The sequence below is a fragment of the Rhincodon typus genome, chromosome 14 (assembly GCF_021869965.1).
Source record: "Rhincodon typus isolate 14 chromosome 14, sRhiTyp1.1, whole genome shotgun sequence".
Lineage (NCBI taxonomy): Eukaryota > Metazoa > Chordata > Chondrichthyes > Orectolobiformes > Rhincodontidae > Rhincodon > Rhincodon typus.
This window is the reverse complement of record NC_063345.1, coordinates 17449289-17472362: the sequence shown is the minus strand read 5'-3', so window position 1 is coordinate 17472362 and position 23074 is coordinate 17449289. Positions and strand designations below refer to the sequence as shown.

Sequence of the window (23074 nt, the reverse complement as noted above, 5' to 3'; positions counted from 1 at the left end):
TTGATGGGTCTCTCACACAATATATTGCAGGGTTCAATCACTTCAGACAATCTGAGACCCATTTTCAAATTGCCAAAGAGATGTAGCCCTGGTAAGTAAAAAGGAGTAGCAACAGCAGGTTGAAGTACCTTAAATGTATTTGAATGAAAGCTTTCTCAGTGAAAAGCCCGGAACTGAATTTGAGACTGAGTCTAGATGTGGTCATTGCCTAGCACTGCTAAATTCGTAGAGGTCTGCTGTTCTAAATTATCTTGTACCAAAATCAAAGGAGATTAAAGTCAGAAACCTTTATAAATGGTTGAATTTCTCAATGCTCTCCTTCTAAAATAAAAGCCAATTAAACATACACGACAATTACATGTTAACATTGCATACTTACTGGTGGCGGACTCTCTGCAGCTTTGTCTGAAGTACCTGAAAAATAAAGTTAGTCAGCAATGAAAATAAAAATTGCAACTGGCAATATATCTTTGAATTGTTCTCTGCAGAATTAGTCTGCTTGTTCTTAATATTGTTGAAGTATTCACGTTGTTGCCGAGATTGACTTTCCTCCAGTGGAAACGGAAGACTAAAGCAGTTCAAATTCCCTCCATGACTTACTGTTGATAGCCAGCCAATCCCAATTTTCACTGACACTTTCTTCAAATATGTCAGTATGATAGAGGATCCCATTGGGGATCAAATGCAATCCTTGCCCCAGTCTGAGAAAAGAAGTCACTGTGAACTCTTGTCAAGTAGAGAAAGGACCAGAAACAGAAAAGACTATTCAAAGAGAGGGTTTTCTTTTTCTCCTCTCTGAATTTACCTTTGAGAGGCCAGGAGGAGCAAAAGCACTCCCCTGGCACTGATTTTGATAGTCTAGTCCCTTCAAGACTCCAACTCACCATCCCACCTCCTGTTCTACTGGGTGACACCTCCAAACTTCCTGTGCCAACATGTACCAAAGTGTGGGTGGATGATTGGGGCGTGGGGGTGGGGGGGGGGGCGGGGGGGGCGCCGTCACCCAAATTTCTGCAGGTTCAGGCTGCACTTCCTGCCACAACCCTCCATCCAATCCTGTTCACTAGTGGCAAATTAACATTATTGCCATTTTATTCAGCCGAAAATTTCTCTCAGAGGAAAAGAATATCATCTTGAATGACAATGCAAAAGAAAAACATATATTCAGTTAACAAATTTTAAAAATTCATTTTAGAAATTAAGTATGATTGAAGGAATTAGTTTATCCATTCACAAGGACCTCAGACACCCTCACAGTACTAATTTGATTCATAAATAATTAATGTTATTGCCTCCACTATTCTACACAGAAATTAATGTTATGCTTGATCACTTTAAAGGATGATACTAGCCCAAAATTAGTGATTCACCACTTTAGACAATAATCATATCTTAAGAGGATGTGAATTTTATTTTAAATGATGTTTTAAATTCATCACTTTGATAATGTTTATTCTGCTACATTAGTCCAGAATAATGCTTCTTTGTTGTTTTGTTGCAAAGCTGAACAATCGAAGTTTCCCGCAAACTCTTAAATTCTCAGGTTCAATACCTGAATGTTTGCAGCTGGGCCGATGAATTGACAGCACACATGGAAATAAATATGGGATAATAAGGTGTAGAGCTGGATGAACACAGCAGGCCAATCAGCATCAGAGGAGCAGGAAAGCTGACGTTTCAAGTCTGGACCCTTCTTCAGAAATGGAAATAAATATGTATGCCCTCACAGCCATTTCAGGGATATGGTAGCAAATGCGGGGACTTAGATGTTTCAGGGTATTTGTCATTTTGGCAAGATGGGAAGTGAGGAAAAGCCAGTGGTGTAGCTCTATTAATTAAGGATACCATTAGTACAGTTGTGAGAGATTACCCTAGTGCAGAAGATCATGGCTCACTTAGATCTATTTTTGATTGACAACAGAGTCAAAGGTTATGTGGGTAGTCAGGAGAATGAAGTTATGGTCGTTATCAGATTTGTCATGACCTTAATGAATGGCTATGTAGGGTCAAGAGACTTAATGGCCCACTCCTGCTTCCAGGTCTTTTGTTCTTGTTTGGGGGAACAATCTTAACTCATTGTTATACAGCCTTGGAAACTTCCTTTGTGGTTAGATGGCAATTTCACAATGAATTAACAGGCATGAATGAAAATGCTGCAAATTCGAATTGAAATCACCTTGCCAACTTTAAATGGCAAAGATACTCATTAAACTACTATGACTGCTGCCAGTTATTGCAACTTTAATGAAGTGTTATGTCTGGTTTGCAGTTGACATTACTTTGAATGCCAAGTCTAATGTTTACAGCATGTTTCTGATCAACTGTCAGAGGTTATTTTATCAGACATCTCAGAGCATGTGAGAAGTCTTTTAGTTTGACAACAGAATCCAGCAGAAAATAAGCCAAGTTTAACTTCTTGGCACCAATATGTGACAATGTGCACTCCAATTAGCTCTCAGTAAGGGTAGTCTTTTTAATTACGGAAACTTCAGCAAATATGCCAAGGCCTTAGACAGGGAGCAGAGGAAATTTGCCGGATTGTCTCCAGAATTGACTGGAGAAAGTGAGGGTGTTCACTTTAGAGCACAGCATGTTAAGCAGAAGGTTAGAGGTGCTCAAAATTCTGAATGGTTACCATACAAAAAACAAAAAAAACCTGCTTCCTGTGATACAGGGTCACTAATAAAGAAGTCACAGATTTACAATTACAGGCAAATAAATCATAGGCTAAATCAGGAGCTCTTTCTTCGTTTAGATAGGGAGTTGTTATATGAAAAAGGCAGTGGAAGTAGATTCAATCATAATCTTTAAAAGGATTGAAAAGAATACAAGAAGTTCCTCAAATTTATAGATATATGTTCATGTATTCTGAAATTTAATCCTTAACATAGAAGCATAAGAACAGGAATCGGCCATTCAGCCCCTCAAGCCTGCTATGCCACTCAATGGGATCATGACTGATCTGTGGCCCAACTCCATATACCTGCTTTTGGCCCATCTCCCTTAACACCTTTGCTTAATGAAAAATTATCTATCTCTGATTTAAAATTAACAACTGATCCAGCATCCACTGCTGTTTTGTGCAAGGATGTTCCAAACATCTACCGCACTTTGTATGTCGAAGTGATTCCTAACACCTCTGCTGTACAATTTGGCCCTAATTCTCAGATTATGCCCTGTAGTTCTTGAATCTCCAACAGGTGGAAATAGATTGTCTTTATCTGCCCTGTTTTTTCCTGCCAACATACTGGGGAGGTGATGGCCTAGTGGTATTATCGCTGTACTGTTAATCCAGAGACCCAGATAATGTTCTGGGGACCCAGGGTCAAATCTTGCTGTAGAAGTTGAATTCAATAAACATCTAGAATTAAGAATCTAATGATGACCATGAATTGATTGTTGGGGAAAAACCCATCTGGTTCTTTAGGGGAGGAAATGGCCTGGCCTACATGTGACTCCAGACTCACAGTGATGAGACAGACACTGAACTGCTCCCTGGGCAAATAGGGATTGGCAATAAATGCTGCCTAGCCAGTGATTCCCTCATTCCATGAATGAATGAAGGGGAGAAAAAAATTCAAGACTTTGATCAGATTGTCCCCTAACCTTCTCAATTCCATCTACTACTTTTTATGGAGCTATTGGGACCAGGTAGAATTACACAGAGTGTACAGCAGATTGGGCCAAATAGCCTTCTCCTTCTGTCTTCTACTGTTCTACAATTCTAAGAGCAAAGTGAAAAGATTTTAAGTTTATAAAAAAAATTCTAATAATTGTAACACTGTGTTCTTCACAAAAATCACATCATATTTAACTTTCCCTTCTTTCATAGGTTGTTCTGTATAAGTCAGGTCGAAACTAGTGACTGGGCTTCCAAAGTAGCTCCCTCTCATACAAACACAATGAAGCTCTTTAAAGAAAGTTTTTTCCATTGGAAACATTCTGAAATCTAACCTTAGTCCACAGAAATGACCTTAAATACCAAGACCCCTGTCAGCTTTGAAATGCACTGAATCTAATTTCATTCTGCCATTCCAAGATCTATGATCTTGGTGAGATTAAACAGTATATACTTCCAATCACACTCTCAGCTAGAATCTCCATTGATTATGTGGACTGAACCAGCCCCGTTACATTACATAAACATATAAATTAAGGCTGAAAGTAGGCCATTCAGCCCCTTGGAATTCTTTTATTCATACATGGGATGAGAGTGTCACTGGCTAGGTCAGCATTTATTGCCCATCCCTAATTGCCCAGAGGGCAGTTAAGGGTCAATCACATTGCTGTGAGTCTAGAGTCACATGTAGGCCAGACCAAGGATGGTAGTTTCCTTCCCTGAAGGACATCAGTGAACCTCATGGGTTTTTCCTGACAATCAGCAATGGATTCACAGTTATCATTAGACTCTTAATTCCAGATTTTGTATTGAATTCAAATTCCAATGTGACGGGGTTCAAATCTGGGTCCCCCAGAACACTACCTGCATCTCTGGATTAACAGTCCAGTGATAATACCACTAGGCCATCGCTTTCCCCACTCTACCATTTGATAAGCTCATGATCTGATGGTGACATCAATTCCATTTTAATTCTGTTGTAAGTCAAGAATCCATTGAATGTAGCCTTCAAAATATTCAATGACCCTGCCTCAGCTACTCCATCGAGAACAGTTCCAACGAACAACCACACCCACAGAGAAAAAGAAATTCTCCTCATCTCCATTTTAAAGTAGACACCTCATATTTTTTAACTGTATTCCTCAATTCTATACTTTTCCCACAAGAGGAAACATCCTCTCAGCAACCACCATGTCCAGTCCCCTAAGGATATATGTTCCAATAAGATCGCCTCTCATTCTTCTAAACTTTCATGGATACAGGCCCAAACTGTTAAACCTAACATTGTAAGGTAACCCCTTCATCTGAGAAGTCAGTCGAGTGAACCTTTTCTCATGTTAATACATCCTTACTAAGTAAAGAGATCAAAACTGTACACAGTAGATGTAGTCTCACTGATGCACTACACAACTGTTGTAAAATTTTTCTACTTCTACAATTCATTGTCCTTGCAATAAACACGAGCGTTACATTTGCTTTCCCATTCACTTGTTGCAACCTGCATGCTCTACTAATTTTGTGATTCATGTTGCAAAACATCCAGATCCCTCTATACAATAGAGTTATTCAATATTTGTCAATTTAAATCATATTCTATTTTCTTATTCCTCCTGCCAAAGTGAATGATTTCAATTTTCTCACATTATACTTCATCTTACAATTCTTTTCCCACTCACTTAACTGACATAAATCCCATTGTAGCGCCTCAGAAGGGTGTGAGTGATATGGGCTGTGATGAAATGCAGGGAGGAATCCAGTGATATTGAGGCCCATCTCAACATCAAGATCAACTCACTCCATCTTTTATGCTTTTCACAAGCAGTGTGGTGATATTCTTGCAAGGCAGTGATGAGATGTCCAACTGACAGTCACTATTGCTTGTTAAATGCCTTGTTAACAGCCCAACTCATCCTATGCACACTTCCATCTTACCAACCTCACCAAACTAAACATTGGGAAAACACAACAAAGAAACCAGAGCGAACGCCTGGCTGGTTCAACTTGCCACTTTCTACAAACAATCTCAGTATTGGAAACCAGGCACCAATATCTCAAGGCACACTCCACAGGCATGAGCTGTACAGAAGCTTGTTACGTCCCAGCTTTTAAGATTTCTCACAGCTCATCTTTGGTTTGTTTGCAGGTCACTTCTGGATTTCAACGCAGTATTGCAAGCTGTACCCAGTAGCTATCAATGTAATGCTGCAACAAGGAGACTGTACACTCAGGGAAGGATATGTACCAAGCTCAAGGAGCAGAGATAGATTGAGAGTGAGTTCTTTAATTCATTTGTGGGATGTGGGCATTGCTGGCTGGGCCAGAAATTATTGCCCGTCCCTAGCTCCCCTTGAGAAGGTGGTGGTGAGCTGTCTTTTTGAACTGCTGCAGTCCACCTGTTTTTATTTGACTCACAATGCCCCTAGGAAGGGAATTCCAGGATTTTGACTCAGAAAAAGTGAATGTTATGGACAGAGGTAATGGCACATACCCTGGAAAAGTGGAGAAGGTCATTGACTTTCTTTCTGCAGTACTAGGCATTCCTCTAGATAGCTGAGACTATTTTAATGTGGGTCACAACCTCAAACCAGGCTGGCATGGTCTAGTATCTCCTGGTCCTGGGGAAGAGGAAGTCCAGGCCTCTGCACCAATCACCCAGCAGGAGCTTGCCTGCAACAAGACAACATCCCCCAGCCTGCCATTTCTGGGGTAAATGTCAGGAACCGTGCAGAGAACTGTGCTCTGGACTGATAGTGCTGGTTCAGGGTCATGATGGAGTTTTAAAGATGGCACAGCCAGTGGGATGGTGAATTCTGGGATGTCCATCAAGTGGCGAGTTGTTGTGGGAATAGCACTTGTTAACATGGAGTGGAAATTGGATGTGAGAGGCATCCTCAGATATGGTAGGTGATTAATGAAGTGAGTTTGTTAAGATACAGTGCGAGAACTTGCTAAGCCGCACTTCGATAATTCCACCCAGAAAAAAACTCAATGGAATTTGAACCTCGACAAAAGAAAAGATTTGGTCCATGATTTTTTTTTCACAATTTGCTTCCCAACTTACATTTTGTCATCAGTAAATTTAGCAACAACACACTCAGTCCCTTCATAGTCATTTGCGTACATTATAAATAGTTGAAGCCCTTGAACAGATCACTGTGGCACCCCCCTAGTACACCTAAAACTGAACCACTTTGTTTTCCTCTCTGCTTCCTGTTTGCCAACTTATGCTCTCTTCATGATATGTTTGCTGTACATCATGAACTCTTATTTTGATTAAGTGAGAATCCTGCGTCATACCTTGCCACAAAAAATAGCAAGGACTTTGTCAAGTAACTAATCTCAGGTTGGGAAATACTGTTTTATATATATTCATTCACAGGGGGTGTGCGTGTCACCAGCAGGGCCAGCAGTTTTTGTGCATCACACAGCCTCTCTGAGGTTCCTCCTTTAGCACATACCAATTGATGTGCTGACGTACTGATTTCTGGTTTTGGAAGTTGATGCCACTTGCGAATGTTGGAAGTCTGCACGCTGAAAAGAAGAATTTAGCACGGATTGCCTGCAATGCCATAAAGGAGGGGATCCAGGATTTTGCTCCAGTGACAGTGAACGAACTGTGATATATTTCCAAGTCAGGATGGTGAGTGGCTTGGAGTGGAATTTGCAGGTGGTGGTGTTCCCATGTATCCTTTGCCTTTATCCTTCTAAGTGCTGGTGATTGTGGGTTTGGAAGGTGCTGTCTGAAAGACCATAGTGAACTTCTTGTAGACAGTACACATTGCCGCAATTGAAAATTGGTGGTGAAATGATAAATATTTGTTGATCTGGTCCAAATCAAGAAGGTGCTTTGTCCTGGATGGTGTCGAAGCAGCATGTCATTGAACATCAACGGGCGATGGTTAGAGTCTCTCTTGTTGGAGATAACACTTGATTGGTGCAAAAGGTAAGTGGGGAGTATTCCATCACACACCTGACTTGTGTGTTCTAGATGGTGGGCAGGTTTTGGAGAGTCAGGAGCTGAGTCACTTGTTATAGGATTCCTAGCCTCTGGTCTGTTCTTGTCACAATGGTATTTACATGTCTAGTTCAGTTCAGCTTCTAGTCAATGGTATCTCCCAGGATATGGGGGGATTAATTGATAGTGCTGTCATTGAACGTCAATGGGTGATGGTTAGAGTCTCTCTTGTTGGAGATGGCACTTGAGTGGTGCCAAAGCTGTTTGCCACTTGTCAGCCCAAACTTGGATATTGTCCAGGACTTGCTGATTTGGACATGGATTGCTTCAGTATCTGAGGAGTCATGAATAGCACTGCACATTATGCAATCGTCAGTGGATGCCTCTACTTCTGACATTATGATGGACGAAAGTAATTGATGAAAAAGCTGAAGATTGTTCGTACATCATAAATACATTAGGATGAGGAAAATAAAGAAGCAGCAGGGTTCAACTGCACAAGTGTTTAGATGTCAAGTGAGGACAATGCATGACTATGATAGCCCCCATTATCAAAGAGTTTGCCTGTACTGTACCAGTTAAAACAACATGACACCTTTAAGGCACATTGTGAATGCAGTCCAGGGTGGCTCCTTTACCTACATTACCTGTATATATCTTTGTTTTATACTTCATGCCTCTACAATGGAATCCCCATTCCAAGAGTGTATGGAATCAAATCAATGCACACTCTGCAACAGCAGATCATCACATCAATGTACGAATGCTATGAACAGAAATTGTTGGTCAAACTTTGTCATTTTATTCACAAATCTGAACACTTCAACATGTCCCTTACTGCATCCAGGCCATTCATGGTGCTGCGACAACAGGAAACAACAGCTTCTCCATCAAGGTAAGCGAATGCCAAAAGGCACTTGACTTGACTATAACCTTTGCACCTTAGATAAAACATCGCTGATCAAAGTCTGCCAGGAAAGAATCCAGTTTGAGTCAGGGAATTGAAAGATTATAAGTCCTGATATCAATTTATTGAAAATCGAATAAACAGGTTGGAGCGCACATTTGTTCAAAGATCTCTGGATGATTAGCTATTCAGAGTTGAATACAGCTAAGAAATGGAAAGGAAGCGATGTTGAGGGGAACCATTTAGTGCACTCTGCTTATTGTTAAGTAATATGATCACATGTCCAATTATTATCTTTTCACTGAGCTTTTTTTTGGAGAGATGTACCCTTTCTCGGATAATCTGGTGCATACATGTACCTTATATCAAGTACAACTGAGAAGAAAATTCATGTTTAAATTTGTTCGGTGCTATTTTCAATGGTTACAATCTGTGATCTAGCATTTTCTCCCACGGTATTATTAGGGAGGTGGCAATGAAGTGGTGTGGGATTGAACAAGCTCTAAGATTATCCCAACGTTTGGAGAAATTTTGCTAAAAAAAATCATCATAAAGTAATTAATGCACTCAGAAATGTACTGAAGTACCACTCTGGTGTACCTACTTAGCTTGAAAAGAAATCAATGGAGACAAACAGCAATATACAAAATACTGAATAAAAGCCGAAAGAACAATGGATGCTGTAAATCAGAAACAAAACCAGAAGCTGCTGGAAAAGCTCAGCAGGTCTGGCAGCATCTGTGAAGAAAAATAATCAGAGTTATCACTTCGGGTCCGGTGAGCCTTCCTAGAACATGTTTTGAGGAAGTGTCACTGGACCCGAAACGTTAACTCCGATATTTTCTTCACATGTGCTGCCAGATTTTCTGAGCTTTTCCAGCGACTTCTGTTTTTGTACAAAGTACTGAACCGCTTAGAGGTTTATATACCATCGGACACAATGATGGACATAAATGATTGCTCAGATCTAACTCGTGTTCCCTTACCTGGTGGTCCTGGGGGCCCTGGAGGTCCTGGCTGGCCAGGTGGACCAGGTGGCCCTGGTGCTGCCAACACTGCTGTTCCTGGTATGCCAGGGATTCCTGGGATTCCTGGAGGACCTTGGGGTCCTGGTGGACCTGGAGGGCCCTGGGGACCTTGTGGACCAGGGGGACCCATCTTCTTGCCTGTGAGGTAAGTCAAACAGAGAATGACATCAAAAACCAAATCCAGGGAGTGGGTGACTAGCAGGCAAACTCCAGGTGACTTGGTTGGATTATGAAAGCATCAACAGCAGCTTGCCTCTCTTAAAAACGAAATGGTGGTTGTCAAACAGTTCAGTAATGCTTCAAATCAACAGAGGAATACTAAGAAGCTACTAGTTATGGATCCTATTGAATGGCAGAGCAGGCGTGAGCAGCCAAACCGCCTACTCCTGTTTCTTATAGTCCTATGGTAGTTTTACAATTATATTTAAGGTAAGGACTCCTTTGGAGATTTTTATTATTTTGATGAGTTGATTGAAGGTGACTTCCACTTTGTCTTTGGCTTCAGGAAGAGGTGACATTCAACAAACCATAACCAAAAGGGAACAAATATTTCACATCAATGTCTCTGCACTCCCCCACCCACCCATATTACCCATCTTAACAGTGGAGACTGCTGAAGAATTTCCATGATGTGTGTTCTTGAACCACTTGAGATTTCCCAAGAACACAGAACTTAAAAGTCACAAGCATCACATACTGTGTTCCCAGTTGTAACATTTTAAATTTACAGCTGTGAATGAATGTTCTCCACACCACCACCACCCCCCGCCCCCCAACCATAGTACATGTCACGGATGAAAACTTTCACAAATTAATCAAGGACAAAACAAACGTGACTGGGATTTGGGAACTGATGGTTTGCTGTCACAGAGAAATAAGGTTAACTTAAGGCAAGGTGAGTAGATTGAAGTGAAACAAATGAGGAACAACTAAAATTAAATAGAGTACATCAGAAAAGTCTCATTCCAATACAGTTGTACAAATTGAATGGATTTCAGTACTGTAATTTATATTTGTGATCAAAGCATCTCCGTGTTCTACAATCAAGCAAACATTTGAGTTAGTTTATTTGTGATCCATTGTCAAGTAGTATCTTTTCAGCTGTCCTTTAGCTTGGTGCCCTCAGTGATCTGCACTGGGAGGTTTCTCGGTGTTCACTCGTTGATTTATGCTGGAGCTCATATCTGTCCATGGCATCAATGAGAGTGCAATATTGCTTGGCGTCGGGCGTTCCCTGGGATTTTGGGATGATCTGCTTCTGACTTTGAATGTTCCTGTCATCAATTGAATGACCTGGGCGTTTTACTGAATGAGGAGTTCACTGCCATTGTCACCACATTGTGAAATCATACCGAGGTTGTACAGAGAAGTGAGTCACTCCTCATACTGGTGAACACACCCTTATTAACTATTTACACTCAATACATAAGTGGGGTTAGGAGTGAGCATTCTTCAAAGCCTGCAGCCTCAGTCCTACTTCCCAGTGTGTCTTAGCAGGTATCATTGATGATTTGCGCTATTTATTGCCAGAATGAGACTTACCCAATTATCCTATAGTCACCCCACCTTCTAACCATCTTGAAATATGTTTCAAAATCTGAAATTTCTGGAGAAACTCAGCAGGTCTGGCAGCACATGTAGGAAGAAAGCACAGTCAATGTTTCGGGTTCAGTGATCCTTCTTCAGAATTGCCTGGAGCTAGGAAAAGGTTGGTATATATGTTGACTATGTAGTGGGGGGAGAAGTTAACAATAGCTGCAGATGGAGTCAAGAGAGACAGAAAAAAAATTGGGCAGACAAAGAAATAACAAAGAGATAAGAGATAATTGTTATCTCAGATTCTCCAGCATCAGCAGTTCCTATTATCTCTGGGCAAACAAAGGAAGGGATAATGGTGAGTCAGGGAGAAGGAAAAGCTGCTAATGGGGACAATTGGCACATGAAGTTGAGTTGGCTGTGACAGCAGACCATTTGACGAGAAAGCCTAGTGTGCGCGGGTTGGGGTAAAAACATGGCAGAAGGTGATCACGCCCTAAAATTATTGAATTCGATGCTAAGTCTTGAAGGCTGCAGGGTACCAAAGTGGAAAATGAGATGCTGCTCTTCCAGCTTGTGCTGCAGCGAGCATGAGACAGAGATGTTGACTGGGGAACACGGCAGGCAACCGGAAGCTCAGGGTCATTTTTACAAACATAACATAGGCGTTCCCCAAATTGGTCATAGATAACAAGGTGTAGAGCTGGATGAACACAGCAGGCCAAGCAGCATCAGAGGAGCAGGAAGGCTGACGTTTCGGGCCTAGACCCTTCTTCAGAATTGCCTGGATCTAGGAAAAGGTTGGCATATATGCTGACTATGTGGTTTTCTGAAGATAGGTCCAGGCCCAAAATGCCAGCCTTCCTGCTCCTCTGATGCTGCTTGGCCTGCTGTGTTCATCCAGCTCTATACCCTGTTATCTCAGATTTTCCAGCATCTGCAGTTCCTACTATCTCTGAAACAATTTTAACCCCCAAATTGGTTGCCCAGTCTGCATTTCATCCACATTGTGAGCAGTGCATACTGTCAACTAGAATGAGTGAAATTCAGGTAAATCACTGCTTCACCTGGAAGGTGTGTCTGGAGTCTTGGGTAGAGAGGATGAAGGAAGCAAATGGGTAGGTATTACACCTTTGGCGATTGCATGGGAAGGTGCAGGGGGTATTGGGAGATGTTGGCAACAGAGGAGGAGTGAACCAAAGTGTCCCAGAGGGAATGGTTCTTGTGAAAGGCTGATAGGGGAGGGGAGGGGAATGTGTGTCTGGTGGTGATATCTCAATGGAGGCGCCAGAAATGAAGGCTTAAGATCCTTTGGATATGGATGTTGGTGCGGGTTGGCGAGGACCAGGGCGACCCTACGGGTATTGTAGGAGGGAAGAGAAAGGGTGAGGGTTGTAGTGTGGAAGATGGGCTGGACATAGCTGAAGGCCCTGTCAAACATGGTGGTTGAGTAAAAAGGTGGACATTTCCAAGGCTTCCCTGGTGAAAGTAGTATCATCAGAACATATGCGATGGGCATGGAGAAACTGGGAGAAAGGGATGGAGTCCTCACAGGAAGCAGAGTGTGAGGATGTATAGTCAAGGTAACTGTGGGAGTTGTTGGGTTTGTGGTGGATATTGGTGGTCAGTCTATCCCCAGAAATGGAATCAGAGATGTTGAGGAAGGGAAGGGAGGAGTCAGAGATGGAGGTGAAGATGAAAGCAGGGTTGGAAGCGAAATTGAAATTGGAAGTGAAATTGATGAATTGTCCATTTCTGGAAGAGGCAGGAAAGCAACACTGATGGTGCATTTACGTATTGGAGAAAGAGTTATGGGCGGAGGCTGGAGGAGATCTGTAACAAAGCTTGGTTTCCATTCCTGGGAATAAGCTGGCCACCAATGCTGGCTGTCCTGCCGACAATCCTCAATCTGTATTTCAGATTTACAGCAACAATAGCCATTTGCTTTCGTCCGCCATTCAATCTATATAGTTCGTGCTGACTTAGCAGATCTCAGGCACACCTAGAGCACAGGCCCTGTGGTCAGCTTTAAGGATCCTGTACTCAAGAAGCAGGTTTGGAAAGCATCAGAATTCTCACTTCTCATCAGCAAACTTCACCAGAAAGTGCGTGCATTGATGCTGGGCTAGAACAGAAGTCAGTTTGGGTTATAATGATGCATAATTATACAATTGCTTTTACTCCCACTGCCTCAGCTTGCACGCAAAGACAAACAATTTGTACAAGGGCTCTGCTCTGGCAAACTGGTATCCATGGAACCAGGCCAGAGTATGAGTCAATCCCCTAGGGGGTGGAAAAAATAGATTTGTAGAAGAAACTGCTCGCAAATGGATTGCAGGGCAGTGAAAGGCTGTAACAATCTCATCCTTTTGTCTAAATTACAATGGGGTCAGAGGGCATCAAAATCCTCAGTGGAAAACAGTGACACATAAAAATATCACATTCATCAATAAAGGGCTCCAACACATGTCTTGGCATGTTAACAGTGAAGCACAAAAGTACTCGCAGACAGTCATACATGGAAATTTTTACACGTTACCAAAGTGAATGTCCCAATCTCTGAATCCTTACATAAAGAGGTTTCTCCTGGCCACTACCTTATATCTTTCGATATGGCCCCTAGTTATTGATCTATGAACTATTTGGATCAATCAGCCTCCATTAAACCTATCCCAGTCTTTCAAAATTTGAAACACCGCCTTCGTATTGCCCATAATATAATGCTTCGATTATTCCATAGTCTTCTTCATATGTGTATTTCCTTGTCAAAGGCAGTGCCCAGTAAATCAGCACTATGTCTTTTTGAAAGCTTGCATCTAGTGTGCAGCCCAATACCATGGCCCATCAGGGGTGGCAACATTCCAGGATTCGCAAAGGAATTTCTTGGATACAGCTGTGTGAACCCTGAGGAAAAGTCATAGCAATATTAAAATTATATATTTTTTTGTCAGCTTCTTTGAACATTTCTCTTTACTAGGAACTAAACCATTTAAAATTGGGGTAAAGACAGTTGGTCAGCTCCTAGTCAAGCATCAGGTTGGATGATGAATTTTTTTGATTTCTAACTGGCAATTCATCACAAGGAGATGATAGCTAACTAATGGCTGGAGTGTGGAGCCAAGTCATGAGAAGTTACCCGCAGGAATACAATGCATCACAGTTAGCAAAACTATGGAAAACACTGTGGTTTTATATGAATATATCATTTCTGCATAGAATCGTAAAATACAACCCAGAGAGATACCAGTTGGTTCATTGGGATGTGGCAGCTTTTTGGAATGTCTATCCAATTTGTCCCCTTCTCTTTCCCTATAGCTGATTACATATTTCCCTTCAACTGCTTATGTCTCAATCTCATGAGAATTATCATTGGACTGCTTCTCCCACCTTTTCAGGCAGTGTATTCCAAATCATGTAAAATAATATCTTCATGTTCTTTTTTTCTAACCTTTTATGAAGTAAATTAAATCTGTAGCTTCTGGTTGCTGAAACCTTCAGTCATTAGGAAGTGTGCTTCCTTATTTGCTCTACTAAAACTTTTCAAGACTTTAAATAAATTTATGAGAACTCTCCTTAACCTTCTTTGCATTTATAGTTTGTACCTTTCATAAAAGAAATCTAGGGTTTCATTCATCAATTTGTTGTTACATTCCCTCTTGTATTCACTGCAGCACAAGAGGATGTCTCAGCATAGTTTAATGTTACCAGGTATGATTTGGCCATTCTTGTGAACAATGGGTGGGACAAGCATGGTGTGGATCAAGGACTGCAGAGTTTGAGTAATGATGAATCATTTGACAGTCATGCCAACTTTAATTATCATTGGGTCCACATTATAAGAGAAATTGACTTTGTAAAGTAGTAATCTTTTAATATTACCTTTTCCTTTTCCTTTGCTTTTACCTAGAAGGGGGAGAAAAGCATAAGTCAGAAAGCAAACTTTTAGTTATCAACCATCTTTCCTTCATTAAAAGAATTACTTTTTATCAAAAGTACTTTATTGGCTGCAAAATACTTTGAGACATTCCATAGTCATCAAAGGAGCTACAACTTTTTTTGCTGTAGTTACAGTAATGCTGCATTTGTTTAGAACTTGTGAAGGAGATAAATTAAGCCCATCACACCTGTACCTAAGCTGACGAATACAGAAAATGCTAGTACACAGCAAAAGAAGGAACGTCTGCAATGCTTATTAACATCTCCGAGTGTGGACTTTGTGCAGATATTTTTAAGTAATAGATCATTAGGCATAGATAAACTCAAGAGTCATTCACTCAGTAGCTAAGCGACAGATGGACAGCAGTGTTTTAGGTAGTCAAGATGTGGAGGTGCTGGTTTTGGACTGAGGCAGACAAAGTCAGAAGTCAGAAATCATACGACACCAGGTTAAAGCCCAACAGATTTATTTGAAATCACAAGCTTTCGGAGCTCTGAAACTTGTTGGACTATAACTTGGTGTTGTGTGATTCCTGACTTAGGTAGTCAACAGGGAGAAGCCAGGAGGAATACAGTGAAAACAAGGCAGTGTGGAGTTCTGAGCTAAGATTTTCTTCTCTTACAATTTACAGTAATTATAAATATACCAGTGAAGAATTTGGTATTGTAAAAACAGAACCAAATTACAGAAAATCCTGTGCTAGAAACAGCAGAGGAAATCTTTACAACTACATTGATTATATTACAATATAGAGCAACTCAAGAAACTCTGAGAAGCAAAGGAAATACCACAGATGGTGAGCATCAGAAAGATCTGCTTTTGATTCAAAGTCAATTTTCTTTTCCAGTTAATATCTGAAATGACAGACCTAGGTTAGTCTGTGCAAGCCTGTTCAGAGAATTCATCCAATGTTTAAAGTTTAAATAACTGGGGTAATTGAGAGAACATGGCATTAAAAAAAAGATGAGTTGAAATGATATTAATCTTCCCCATACAGCTAAAGGCCATAAGATACTGGTACAGAATAAGGCCATTTGGACCATTGTGTATTCTCTGCTATTCGATCATGGCTGATATGTTTGATTGACTGATTGATTTATTGTCACATGTACCAAAATACAGTGAAAAGCTTTGTTTATGGGCGGTACAGGCAGATCATAGTCAGCAAAGGATGTACAGATCAAAAAGACTTAGATAGAGACATACAGGTTACAATGTGTAGGTCGTGTGCTAGGCGAGATCAACGTTAGCATGATCAGTGTTATTTGAGGCTACAGACTTCATTCATCAGTCTAATAATGGCCAGGAAGAAGCTGTTCCTGAACCTGCTGGTGTATATATTCAGGCTTCTGTATCTTCTGCCTGACGGAAGAGATTGTAGGAGATCATTACCGGGCTGCGATGGGTCCTTAATGATTTTGGCAGGCTTTCCATGGCAGCGAGCCACGTAAATGCAGTCCATGGATGGAAGGTTGGCTTCCGTGATGGTCTGGGCTGTGCACATCATCTTCTGTAGTTTCTTAACGATCCTGGGCAGAGCAGTTGCCATACCAAGCCATTATGCACCCGGACAGTATGCTTTCAATGGTGCATCTGTGGAAGTTGGTGAGGGACCTTATGGACAAGCCAAATTTCCTGAGCTGCCTGAGGAAGAAGAGGCGTTGTTATGCCTTCTTGACTGTCGCATCTACGTGGGAAATCCAGGACAGATTGTTGGTTATCGTCACTCCGAGGAACTTGATGCTCTTCACCCCCTTACCCTCAGTTCCGTTGATGTAGATGGGAGCATGTTCTCCTCCTTTCTTTCTGAAGCCCATTTTTTCTCAACCCCATTCTCCTGCCTTCTCCACACAACCTTTGATCCCCGCACTAATCATGAACCTATCTATCTCTGACTTAAATACACTCAATGACTTGGCCTCCACAGCCTTCTGTGGCAATGAGTTCCACAGATTTACCAACCCCAACCTGTGGCTGAAGAAATGCCTCCTCATCTCAGTTCAAAAGGGTTGTCCCTTCATTCTGAGGCTGTGCACTCACGTCCTAGTCTCTCCTACTAGTGGAAACATCTTCTCCACATCTACTCTGTCCAGGCCTCTCAATATTCTGTAAGTTTCAATGAGATACCCCCTCATCCTTCTAAACTCCATCAAGTACAGACCTAGAGTCATCAACTGCTCCTCATATGACAAGCCCTTCACCTCCTGGGATCATTCTTGTGAACCTTCTCTGGAACACCTCCAGGGATAGCATATCCTTCCTTAGATCGCAGATCTGTGGACGGATCTGGGGACCACAGCTTAGCAAGGGTGTTTTGACCCTGCAGGGAGTTCAATGCAGGTTTACAAGGATGAGATCTGACCTTCAGGGGTTAGGTTATGAGGAGAGATTAGACAAATTTGGCCTTTTGTCTGTAGAATTTAGAAGGTTAGGGAGTGAACTAATCAAGGTTTGGGGATTTTAACAGGGAAAACTACTAGATAAATTTTCTAGAACTAGGAGGCACAGTCCAAGAATTAGAACCAGACCATTCAGGAGAGATATTAGAAAGCACTAACCGAACTCTCTTCCCCAAACGGTGGTTGATGCTAATTCAATTGCTAAATTTAAATCTGGGATACGCAATTTTTTTATTAGGCTGAAGTATTAAGGGACATGGGCCAAGGCAGGCATTTGAAATTGGGCCACAGATCAGCCATGATCTTATTGAATGACGGAGCAAGCCCGATGGACTGAATGACCTACTCCTGTTCCTAGCATTGCTCAGGGGTACTCAGTCTTTGGTATAACAAGATTAAAAACAAAAAGTACAAAACGTCTTATCCACCTCTGAAGAAGCTAATATAACACATAATATTATATATGGTCTTGGTCAAATAATGATACATCCATCAGCACTGTTGGGCAGAATTATTGGAATATGGAAAAGGCAGAAAGTCTATTGACTCCAATACTGCACCTTTTGGCTGGTGAACAGGGAAATAAAGAACTGCAAATGCTGGAAACTGAAACGAAAACAGAAGTTGCTGGAGAAACTCAGCAGGTCTGGTAGCATCTCTGGAGAGAAAGCAACGTTGCTCTCCAGAGATACTGCCAGACCTGCTGAGTTTCTCCAGCAATTTCTGTTTCTCTTGCAGTATGCAAGGGGCTTTTCTCACGAACATTTGCTTGTACAGTGGTTACGAGAGGACTCATTCAAACCTCGGGACTCAGAAACCTTTCAGCTAACACAATACTTGTACATACTGTGATTGATTGGTCGTTTGTTTCCATAATGGTGATGTATCTACCAAATACCATCCAGTACTTCACATAGCTGTTGATTCCACAGGCCAGAATTATATTTCCCTCACTCGCAGGTTGGAAGGCAGAGGGTGGTCATAAAATCTAGCTTGTTGTTTTGCTAGCAGCAGAGGTGGCACTTGACAGTCTGTACAGCAGTGGGCAAATTAAATAGGCAATTAGTCCCTGCTTAAGGGCTTCATCCTCTCAGCACTGGGATTTAACAGGTGGCAAATACCTAGCCCAACATGTTTTCCAACATGGGCTGCTTGTGGGCAAGGCAGTTGGATTTCACCTTAAGAACCACCTGATGACATCGGGGGGGGGGGGGGGGGCATTCCCCACAAAATATAACCCACCGGTCAGTTTCCATTCATCCTTGGCCTTTCCTTCCACCCACCTGGTCCAGTAGAACATCAGGGAGACCTCAGGCTCACCAGCTGGTCTGAACACAGCACAGTTTAACCACTCAATCCACAAGTGCAATGGTGACACTGGCCATTGCTCCTGGCTGCCCTTCCAGCACAGGAGAGCTGCCAATCTCTGATTGGCCTGCAGATCTCAGAGAAGGGATTTCCCGTTCCTTCGGGACAGAAATCCTCCTTCACCTTTCTTAATTAGCAACGAAGAGTACACTGATCGCTGTTAACTTGTATTGCCAACCGGGAAGGTATTCTGCATACACACTCAGCCTATAAGATGGCTGCTGGTACATGCATGGAATCTCCCATCAAGATGGTGGGTGGATCCATGTTGCCACCAGGCCAGTTTAACACCACAAATATTCCAGGTTAGCACTGTATCTTTGACTATCCAACAACACTTTTCCTTTCAGTTATTAGGACAATTCAGGCAGTTGAAAAGGTTTTACGTTTAAGGTTCCTACACAACATGGTGAGCTCAGTAATAGGTGTGGAACTCTGTGTCCTTCGGTCACAATGGGTGTCAAGATTTTTTTCTTAAATAAACTCCATTATTAAGAACTTGGTTTCCACGACTGGTACTCACCCAAGCTACTTAGTTGCCATGGACAAAAAATATTGACCAGTCATGTAATTCAAAACAGTCTTGCATTTACTCACTGAATATGTATCTGAAAAACAGTACTGCTTTCATTTGAGAAGACAAGTGGAGTAGGTACACAGGAGGACCACGAGCTGCAAGATCCCCTTCAAGTCACATGCATCTTGACAGAGAACTAGAGATAGTAGGAACTGCCAATGCTGGAGAATCTGAGATAACAAGGTGTCGAGCTGGACGAACACAGTAGACCAAACAGCATCAGAGGAGTAAAAAGGCTGACGTTTCGGGTCTGGACCTTTCTTTAGAAATGGGCAGAGAATTATACCACTGTCCCTTCATTATCACCGGGTCAAAATCCTGAACCTTCTTTCTAAAAGTATGGTGCATGCCTCTACATGCCAAAGACTGTAACAGTTGAAGAAAGCAGCTCACTGCCGCTTTCTCAACGGCAATTAGGGCAGGGCAATAAATATTGGCCCAGCTAGCAACTGCCACATCCCATGAAGGAATAATTGTCAGCCTTTTTCCTTCAATAAAACACTCCAATAAATGCTCAGTCAAACTTTGAACACTGAAGAAAGATACTTTAGCATGGTTACAATTGCAAATTATTTATTCCCTCAGTAAGTGATTTTATTGCAAAGCACTCAGCTATATAACAGCAGCTCGCAAAAGAAAAATCCTCATTCCTGCGAAAAAAGGGGAACTGCATTGAAAAACATCTCTCACTATAGGCAGTGACAAGCTCTGACAATGCCACTGCATCTGCACTTGGGGAGGAAATGCTGCTTCTGGGGTTGAGGAACAAATAAACAATGTCACTGGAGTATCTGTCTTTCTACTGGGGGCTGAGGTGTGAGGGTGGGCTGTGGGGCATGGTGAAGCTGTAGCACGAATAAAAACTAGTTCCTTATGTGAGACCTAGAGATTGAACGTGGTTTAACAATTTGACCCAAGTAGCTGATTTACACCCAGCCTCTTTCTTCCCTCCAACCTCACCATGGGGCAGAAGGACCAACTGTGAGTTTTTTAACAACCACCAAACCACAATGCACTAAATCAGCAAAAAAATGAGGATTGAGTTTTGCACCATCCTGGCTCCTATGGCTTAGCACACATCAGGTAATGCAATTACTTGCTAAGCTATCAAATGAGTTGAAGCCTGTTCTTTCGTTCCATCTGGAGTCTAAATTGATATTTATGTAGCTTTTAGTAAAATGTGAAAAAAGCATTTTCCACCCCTGCTGGCAACATTTACAATACAAGTGCTCACTCTGGCCACTCCTCAGCTTTCACTTTGACAGGCACATGCAACTACTTGTAGTTGAACAGTTTCCCAATTCAACATGCGCACAGCAAGAGCTGTAGCCTCTGGGTTCTGTGCTTTTGGATGACTCCATTGAACCTCCCAGATGGAGGCAAAAGATCTACTTGCAATAGTTTGAAGAAAAGCACGAGTAGTTTGTTCAGGCGGATCGGCTAATAGTTAGCCCTTGACCAACATCAGAGAAAATGGCCATCTGGCCCAAGGTGCTTTTGCTAAAAAGGCTCCCCCAGACCCTGGCACTATTCCCACATGCCTGCCACTGTTTGTCTTTTCTTAAGTTCTCTTTTGGAAGTTATTTTGAATGTGCTGCCCTTTCAGGCACTGTATTCTACATCACAACAACTTACTGCATGAAGAAACAAAATCCCTCAAGTTTGGAGTTTCCCAAGGTGGGAGTTGGGACCCCAAACTGAAGATTTGGGGGTGTCAGCTGGGGACAGCAATTGTCACTGTGGAACTTGAACCAAGTTGTAATAGCTACACAGATGTGCTCTAGCTATAACCGATTCCCCCGGAGAAGTGTTGTCAAACTTCAAGCCTCAAAATGAGGTCATGGGTGGAGCAAGTTTGGAAAGCCCTGGGTGAGGACTTTTGCCTATTATTGCAACATGCATCCTCTGATGATCAACCCTTCGACACTGTTAATAGTTTTTCAATAAGCTGTCAAAACTGAGCATGATTTTGAAAAGCCCTATCAAATTATAATGCCTGGGGAACACCAATGTACACTTCCCTCCAGTTTGTTAAACTACCATTCATCAAACGTCTCTGATCCTTAGCCAGTTTCATAAACATACACACCTCTTTAATCTCATAGGCTGTGCTTGCAAACCTAATATGTAGTACAGTACTTTGTCAAATGCCTTTTGAAAGTTCTTATGCATATAAGCAACTGGGCTACCCTCATCAACTGTCTCAGTTACTTCAAAGAAATTCAGTCTGGGGGGATTGAGCTGTAGGAAAAAAAACTGAATAGGCTGGGGCATTCTTTCCTGGAGCTGAGGAGTGACCTTATTAGACGTGTATAAAATCATGAGGGGCATGGATAGAGTGAATAGCCAAGGACTTTCCCCAGGGTAGGGGAATCCAAAACTAGAAGACATAGGTTTAAGCTGAGAGGGGAAGATATAAGCAGGACCTGAGGGGTAACGTTTTCATGCAGAGGGTGGGGTATGTATGGAACAAGCTGCGAGTAAGTGGTGGAGGCAGATACAATTGCAACATCTGGTATATGAATAGGAAGGGTTTAAGAGGGATATGGGCCAAATGCTGGTAAATGGGACTCGGACTGATTGGGATGCCTGGTCAGTGTGGACAATTTGGACCGAAGGATCTGTTTCTGTGTCATATGACTCTATATCTTTCCTTTAACAAATTCGTGTCAACTTCCACGAATTACAGTCTTCAAGTGTCATTTGATGCTGTTCCAGATTATTGAGTTAAATGCTTCCACACCACCCATACAGGCTGACTGACCCATAGATACTTTATTCTGTATTGATTACATTTGGTTTGATTCGCTCATGTAAAGCATGTGTATCTCATAGATCTAGCATTTGTTGCTCATCTCTAACTGCCCTTGATAAGGTGGGACAGTCATCTCCTTGAACTACCACAGTCCATCTGGATGTAGGCAGACTCACAACGCTATTAGGGAGGAAGTTCCCAGGTAAAGCAAAGGAATGACAAAAAAAAACTTGCAGGTAATGATGCTCCCATGTTGTTCCTGTTCTTCCAGATGGAAAGAAGCCATAGGCTTGGAAAGTGCTATCAAAGGAGCTTTGGTGAATTGTTGAAGTGCATCTTGAAGATAGTACACATGGCTGCTACTGTGTTCCAGTGGTGGAGAGTGAAACTTTCAGACAGCATATGGAACCCCAAACCAGTAGGCTGTTTTATCCTGGTGTGTAGTGTTGAGTGTCTTCACTATTTTTGGAAATTGACTCATCCAGGACACTGGAGAGTATATTATCATGCTCATGAATTGTGGATAGGCTTTGGAGAACCAAGAGATGAGCTATTCAAAACACAATTTCCAGCATTTGCACAGCTAATAGTGATCTTTCTGATCAATGTTAGTCTCTCCGATGTTGATGGTGAGCGTCACAGAGGCATGGAATTAAACAGCACAGAAACAGACCCTTTGGTCAACCAGTCCATGCTGACTATAATTCCAAACGAACCTAGTCCCACCTGCCTGCACTTGGCCCATATCCATCCAAATATTTTGCACTGATGTACTTACCAAAATGTCTTTTAAACACTGTAAGTGTACCCGAATCCACCACTTTTTCTGGAAGTTCATTTCACAAAGGAACCACTCTCTGTGTAAAAAAGTTGCCCCTCATATCCATTTTAAATCTTTCTCTTCTCACTTTAACAATATGCTCCCTAGCCTTGAAATCCCCCACGCTGGGGAAAAGACACCTGTCGTTCACCTTACCTATAGCCCTCAAGATT

At 42.0% G+C, this 23074-nt stretch overlaps 1 protein-coding gene across 1 annotated transcript in view; it reads right to left on the bottom strand.

The window, feature by feature from the left end:
* LOC109935875 (ectodysplasin-A-like) overlaps positions 1-23074 on the bottom strand; it is an 86624-nt gene that overhangs the window by 30568 nt on the left and 32982 nt on the right. The window contains exons 2-4 of the mRNA XM_048605175.1: positions 14925-14948; positions 9468-9647; positions 380-414 (exon numbers count right to left, since the gene is read on the bottom strand). Coding sequence (XP_048461132.1) covers positions 380-414; positions 9468-9639 — 207 coding nt within the window. The 5' untranslated portion in view covers positions 9640-9647; positions 14925-14948. The remainder of the gene's footprint in view (positions 1-379; positions 415-9467; positions 9648-14924; positions 14949-23074) is intronic.